Source organism: Pseudopodoces humilis, chromosome 1 (assembly GCF_049639895.1).
Source record: "Pseudopodoces humilis isolate 2021_Gansu_Grassland_sample_001 chromosome 1, ASM4963989v1, whole genome shotgun sequence".
Taxonomy (NCBI): domain Eukaryota; kingdom Metazoa; phylum Chordata; class Aves; order Passeriformes; family Paridae; genus Pseudopodoces; species Pseudopodoces humilis.
In genome coordinates this window covers 31089118-31096868 of record NC_142200.1, presented here as the reverse complement: position 1 = coordinate 31096868, position 7751 = coordinate 31089118, and the positions used below count along the sequence as shown (strand labels likewise).

Below are 7751 nucleotides of genomic sequence, written 5' to 3'. Positions count from 1 at the left end.
AGCTTTGAAGGTGGTGTCTGGCATCATGCAGGACAAGAGAGGTTCTACCCAGTAATGTCAGATGGTTGCATTCAGCTCCATTTGTAATACATCATCTAATTACATTCCTCCAGATTTCTGGCATATTCTTAAAGCACGGTGAGCTTTGTAAGAAATCTATTATGAAAACCAGTGAGAGGTACTGACTACCATAAAAATAAAAGAATGGACTTATTTTTCATCAGTTACATATTTTTCTCTTCTTTAATATGTGCAGGAAACTCTGTGTTTGAAATGATGCCTTTAAAAATCTTACACCTGATGAGTCAACTAAACTTGCTCTTTACGTGCTTCTGGTAGTCATAGTGTCATTTCACTTCCTCATTTCATATAGTTTTCTCTTTCATTTTTCACTCCTGGTTTGAGCTGCATTGTCTGGGTAAAATGTAACAACAAAAGCAGGAATTACTCTTCTCAACAAAATTTAGTGTGATGATAACTGGCCGTGTTGCAATAGGATTAACAAAGGTTGCAAAGAATTTGATAAATAACAGAACTTTCCCTGAAGACATGTGACTGATGATGACTGTGCTGAATTTTCTTCCTCTTTCTCCCAAACGAAGTTTTATACCATTGAACACCAAGCAAAAAAAAAAATTAACCATGTTTGGACTCTTTTTTTGCATTTTATTCACCCCTGGAGTCAGTGAATTCATTTGTATGTCACCAGATCTTGAAATGTCCTATGCTTTTTGTGGTAAGTAAAAAATAGGTAATTCTTCTCTTAATTATGCATGATAATTACTGTAGTCTGAGGTATTGTGAATTTTCTTTCAAATTTGTTTCTTTGAGGAATATAGAAAAATAAAAAGTATATTTCTGTTACTAATCACTCTGTTATAAGAATTTTATTTCATAGACACAAATCTTACTACAATGCTGATTCCAGCAGCTAGGAGAGAGAGAATTTTATTCTCATATAGGCATGTTTTCGTTCTGGAAATGTTAGAAGATAATGGATTTAAACTTGTTTCAACAGTACTCTCTTGTATAAATTATGCCTATTGAGTTAACCAGTATGTTACAATGAAAAGCTTGAATTATGTAGAAAAAAAGAAAGAATGTGACATTCTGTCAAGCTGGGGTACCAATCAGGCTCTGAGACAGCATAGTGTGTCCCTTCTGGCCATGTCTGTGTCATGGGTTGATATTTTGTGTATTTTAAAAATGCAAGGAAGGTCACTCACATAGCAAATCTACTCAAAAGTTCATTTACATTATCCTGGAAAATATGCTGGTGCATGAAAAACATTTTTAGCTGTTGTCAGCATGATTAGCATAAGTGGGGATATTTTCAGTAGAAGACCATTTAGTTTAGTGCTCATGAAAAGTTTGTGTATCTTCAAAAGAGAAATAATGGTTCTTTTGTCTCTTGTCTTTTTTGTGCAAAATATCATCAACCAAAAATTGACTTCTCTTTTTACTTAAAGAAATATGATACTGGTTTTGTCCTCTAAATCTAAAAATAATTAATAATACAATTTAAAATACATATTTAATATTTACCACATATATGGACTATTTGATATCATATACCTTATATTAAATACATTTAAAAATATGTATGTGGGTTTTGTGTGTATAACTGCATATTCTTATTATTTTTATGGAGAAGCCTGTTCACACTATCAATGTGAAATGCTTTTTTTCTGTAGATTCTACAGCTCATGCTTTCATGTTTAATCTGACACCTTGCAGCACGATGAACAAATCTGTCTGGAAGGCTGCTCTTACCTGGATTCCAAGTGAGTCTCTCTTAACCAGGCAAATATATTCTGGAAATGCTAAAAATTAAATACAACTGAAAAACTGACACTTCATTCTAAATGCCCAGTGATTCTGGAAATTGCTTTCTGGGATTAAAAATGGAATGGATAAACTACAGCAATGGACAGAAATGATGATTTGTGAAAATGCATTTGAGTTTTACTTGGAGCAGTTACCAGAGCCCTGCATACAGACTGTCACTGTACATGCAAATCTGTGACAGTTTAGGTCTATGTGCATTTTGATCTTCTGGCCTGGAGAAGATCCAAGCCTTTTAAAGGAAAGAGAGTATCATCAGGCCATCTAAATATGGCAGGACTTGTATGAAGAATATGCATGTTCCAGAAGCTGGAAATGGTACTGGATTTTGTGTGCAAACCTAACTATGGTCTTCAAACCCAGCTTAAATCCATCAAGCTCAGCTAATGAAATGTTTAGGACCTGGCTGTATCATAACATATCATACTTCTGCAGTAGGTTTGCTTCCCTAGAAAGACATCTTTTTGATGCATTCATTATTGTTTGCAACACCTGCTTCAAATGAAGGTCTTCTTTTGAGCACTTGTTTAGGTTAGCTGTGGAGCTGAGTGAACTATCTTTTCTTTACTGAAGAAATTAAACCAGACTTTGAAATTGTTCTCCCAAATACTTTTTAAGACTAATTTTTGTTGTGATTGTTGTTAAAAACAAAAATAGCTTCTTTTTCTTTTTTTTTTTTCTGGAAGTAGCAGTTTTCAAGATATATACCTTTTTAGTTTTGGGGGAGTCTTACAAAAATACAGTATTTTGGAAAAATCTAGGTTTTATCTAAATGACATGTCTCCATATATGCTTTTCCTCCCCACCAGTTACCATTTTCTTACTTGCAATGTTTTAACTAGGAAGTGACATCCACTTTTTGAAGGTTGTCTTCAATGTCTGGTATGATGGTGCCAAAGCACTCTTCTGGAAAGAACTCCTCTGCAGCGGAGCTGATGATGAATACTCAGTGTGCGGAACACTGAAAGGAGGTTGGTGTGAAAATACATGGTGCAACCAACCTATGCAAACAGATTTTTATCTCCACAATCTAGACCTTGCTTGGCAGGAAGCAGACCTCAGAGCAGGCAATTCTCCAGTGCCAGAACCCCACTGAAGTAGAAAATGTCCAAAATCTATATTTTAACTTCCTTGTACTGCAATTTCCATCTACATAAATGAGGACTACTAATATCCTTCATCTCATTATGACTCTTATTGTAAACGTCTCTAAAATGAGATGGAAAGATTGCACTTGACTGGACTGAACAGGAAACTTGAGAGGTGATGTGGGCACTACTAATATCCAGAACAAGGTTTATTTAGATATGTGTCTGGACATGTTTTTTAAGAGATTTTCTACACCCAGGTATGGTGCTGTTATTTTGTTGTTGTTGTTGTTTTTCTTTCTTTCTTTTCTTTTTTTTTTATGGAGTCGAGTCAATCCCTTGGCAGGGGCTAAGAAGTATTAAAATGACACAGGCCCAGATTCAGAGAATTCAAGCAGACTAAAGGCCAAAAAAGACCTGCAAGGAGGTCAAAATACAGTCTGTTTTCTTTTCTCTAAAAATCATTATCAGCTCACTTCATTTACCATTCAAGTGAACTGCTATTACAAGTTAAACTACTGGATTTATCACAGTAGGATGTGTTTGGAGGAGATGGTGCTGGAGCACTGTGGTTAATTTCTATTTTCTAACGAGGTTTCAACAAGTAGCCAGAGATCTGAGAGAAGAACCAGGTGAGGGCTTTATCAGTGAAAGAGTAAAGGACATTGGCAACTGCTGCTGAGAGATATGCCATATTGCTTTGAAGTTATTTAGGCAGTCTGATTGATGGCTTTATGGTTAAGTAACTTTTTGTATTATAATTATCTCTGTTTTTCAGAAACACTTATATCAGCATTTGACATTAAAGGCTCAAGAATAAAGTTTCCAAAGGTACTTTTCAATGTTTCGTATAAAGAAATAATAATAGTAAAATCAAATACTTACAGGTATATTTTTTTCTGAAGAGAGATGTTCACCCAAACTGTAGAAAACAGAAATGTCAGAAAGCTTTCTTATAATAGAAGTGATGACACTAAAATGGTAGCATCTCTGAAATGCTAGCTGTTCTAAGGTTATATTCCTTTATCATTCCTCCTTTATTTTATAAAAGAAAAGACCCAAGTAATCAATTAATGTCACCTTAATTATTTCAATTTGTTTGGTAAATTATTCTCTTTCCTTTTCACTGTTTGAGTAGATCCATTCATATTCCTTCTGCCCACTTCATTCTTTATTTTACATTCTCTTCATGTGCTGCTCTCTTACTCCATGGAACCATTTTCAAAGATTTGAAGAGGGATAACAATCTCCAAAAAGTAAAAGCAATGCTCCACTGTTAAACACAGGGGCAGCACCAGTCCTCAGGTTAAGCCATTCTCTTCCAGCTGACTCATCAGTTGTCTGAGCTTTTCCAAGGCCCTTATCATCCCCATTAATCCCTAAAAATGTCACTAAAGAGTTCCTATTGGTCCAAAATCTCCACCATCCCCCTTAACTCCTGGGCATCCAACAGTGTTGGACTCCATCCAGTCCAACACCTCTTGTAGCCCCAGAGCTGGTAATGGACAGGAACATCCTCTGCCATCAGCTGTCCTCCTATAGATGAGAAACTTATGGTAGACCTGACACTCCCTGATGGGACTTTGCTAGACCAGGAAATGCTGTTCCTGAGTACTCTGGCCATGAGAAGAAAGTTGAACACTTTTATTTTCATGCACTCATGTACTTGACTTCACCCATGAAAACAGTCCCTGATGGGAATCTGTCTTTTCCAATTCTATCAGAAGTCACCAGAACCATTCCAAGAAGCCACTTAGACAAGAGCGGGTGGTATTGTGCACTAATTGTCTTTTTTTCTTTTGTGTTTGTTTTAGGGCTATTATAGTGTTGTTGTGCAAGGATTCTCTGATGATTCTGAGAATAATATGCTCATATGCTTGAATTTTACCATGATTGTAAAACAAGATGCTTTCTGAGTGCCACAAACTTCTCAAATAATTCCAGAACATGGAGGTCACTTCTGTGAGAAACTGGAATCCAAGCTGTGAAGTAATATGCACACTGAATTTCCTGAGGCAGAATACATCATGTGCTGTCTGGGAAGCTATATGATGTATAGTCTTACTCATTTGTAGCACAGCCATAATCAGTTGCTCAGCCAATGTGCACAAAATCTCTGGAGTCAGACATCCTGATTAATCCACGGAATTACCCTGACTGGATGTCAGACAGGTCCTACATTTTGGTGCTATGCCTTGAGTTACAATAATGTTGAGTCCTTCAGGCTGAGATAAAGTAATCAAGAAGTTCTGAAGTGCAAGAATCAGAAGTTCATAAGTATTCAATTTAAAATAACACAGCAATTGAATTTGGGAACCCTGGTGTGAGGTGGTGGGGGGGCAGGGGGTTTGGTTTGTTTGGGTTTTTTTTTCCTTTTTTGTAACAATAAAACTTGTTTGTAAAATCAATTTAAGAGATGTTTTTTATTCTCCTATTATTTTCTGATGTTTCATTTTGTTCTGCTCTATCTACACCAAGCTGAAAGAGAGGAGTAATTATTTGTTACATGGTAGTAGCTGATGTGGATAAAATCCAAAGTGGAACATGTTTCCAGTTACACTGATACGGTACAGCTGAATTTAGCCATCCAGAGCTGCAACTGCAATCCCTCAGAATGTTTTTAGCTCTTGCTCAGAGTCTGAGGGGCAGAGACTACACAAGCTGTGTCCTTCAGAAGGAGGAGGATGGTGTCACCCAACAGGCTGATCTATTAAAGCATTTCTAAAGTTTTCCTGTAGCTTTTGTCCCTTGGGCAGCCAACACTGCGTACCCACCTGCCCTCTTTGTTGCTCCTCTGCACCCAAGACCTTCAGTAAGACTTTGGTGGAGTATGAGATTTGATCCTTAGGAAAAGTGCTATCCTGTTTTCATCCTCAGCCCCCAGACAGCAGGGCTAGTGAACTTAGTGAGTTCAGAGACTTTTCTCCAACTAACAGGACACAGTTGAAGCTGCACTTTGTGCTGGCTAGTTTGTGCTGTGTCTAGCAGCAGATTGCTTCCAAATGCCTGGAAAAAAATTACAAGCCAGAACAAACAAACCCTCTTTCAGACTGCTAAATACCAAGCATGCAAATTAGAAGTGAAGCTTTTAATCTCCCTTTACACATAAAGAAAGATGTTTTTCAAACTTGGTATCAGAAAGCTCAAGGAAAAACCCAGTACCTAAGTTTGTAGATACTCCATTTAAAACTTGGATTTAAGCATAGCTAGTTTGGCTAAATAAAGCAAAACCATTAAGAAATAATAAAAACAGAAGTAGAACTGTATAATGACTGGAGATAAGAAACCATGATTACATCTAAGTGATGGTGGCAAAGCATCTGTGCTTTTATTCAATCCACACACCATTCCAGGAGTGGTCCAAGATGGAGTATCACAGCATGTTCTGCTCATGTTTGAGCTGATTTACCACAGTTGTGATGAATTTACTCCTAACCTGAAATATCAGTCAAAGAGCAGTCTGAGAGCATGATAAGCAATACCTACCTTTCTTCTTCTGTTTTGCTTCTTTCAAGTACTGTCTGTTTCAAATTACTGACCTATGGAACAGTCTTATCTTGTGATGTCCCTGTGTATACATTTCACAGCATCCAGCAACCACAAATCTCAAAACCATCTTCGCTGACAGGGTGTCCTGACATTTTCACTGGTCTGAATTATTTGGGTGTTAGAAGAAATACTTTTTTTATTAAGCAGCAAGTAACACAAGTAGGAGAGATTAATACTCCTGGAGATCAAAGACATTCATGTGCTCTATTTTACATAAGCATGTTTTAATGCTTTATGGATGTGACAGAAAATTTACAGGACATGTAAAGGTATACATAGAATTTCTGTCTCTGAATAGAGACATTTACAGATAAACATATGCACTCACTATCTTGCCTTGCAGACTTTTACAATATAGACCTTCAGCTGAAGGGTTAAAATTGTACATGCCAGCAGAAAGGACTGCAAGGCAGAGTGCAGGGGCCATGCTTTACAAAGCAAAGACTTTTCAAAGGCCTCAAGCTTTCTCCTTCTATAACTGGAAATTTCCACTTATTCAAGTGCTGGTGACTGCCACACCACGTTCTCCCCTGGACAAGAGGATATAGATTTAGTAAGGTGTCAGATCATGCAAAAAACTTACCCTGAAACTGTTGTAAAACTGTAGGGTGAAGGGCTGAGCTGAAGGCAGAGCTTTGCTTTTCATGTCTGGTTCCTGGGACAGAGCTCTTAAAAAGCTTTCCTTGCTTCCTTCTGCTGTTGTCCAGAGCTGACAACAGTTAATACTTATTTCCTTTCCAAACTTCCATGAGCCCTTATTCAGGGCTCCACAGCAAAGAGGAGTTCACTCAGGATGAAGTGAGCTACTTGGGCTTGGTAAAGACTAATCAGAATGTTTCCCGTTTCTTCACTTTACTGGTTCAGTAAACTTCGATCCATTTTTTGCTTCTTAATTTTCTGCTTCTGTCTAGAGTTGGAACGGTGTGAATACTGTGAAATAGAACATCAATGAAGAATTTATTTCTTAAAATATTCTGTGAGAGCTACCTGCCCTGAGATCCTTGTATTTTGCCAGGAGTTCCAGTGGATGGTGCAAAGCCTCCTCCTGTGCAAACAAAAGTAAATCAAGGAAGGTTTTATGTTTGGCATATTTACATAAAATTGTTATCTAAAGCCTTCACAAATACCCCTTTTTCTCTCCCTCATTACTGTTGTTTTTAAGAGGCTGTCAGGATTTTCTGCAGATGGGAAAATGGCTTTCCTTCACCCCCTCACCCTCTGTTGCCAAATATGTAATTATGAGAAGAAGCAGTTCCTGTACAATGTGGT

The 7751-nt window shown here is 37.3% G+C and overlaps 1 protein-coding gene across 1 annotated transcript; it reads left to right on the top strand.

The window, feature by feature from the left end:
- Positions 1 to 418: 418 nt before the first annotated feature.
- On the top strand, positions 419 to 5259 carry LY96 (lymphocyte antigen 96). The gene is made up of 5 exons (XM_005517086.3): positions 419 to 736; positions 1695 to 1784; positions 2688 to 2816; positions 3712 to 3764; positions 4748 to 5259. The coding sequence occupies exons 1-5, from the start codon at positions 559 to 561 to the stop codon at positions 4847 to 4849; spliced, it is 552 nt and encodes a 183-aa protein (XP_005517143.2). The 5' UTR covers positions 419 to 558; the 3' UTR covers positions 4850 to 5259.
- The last annotated feature ends 2492 nt before the right edge of the window (positions 5260 to 7751 follow it).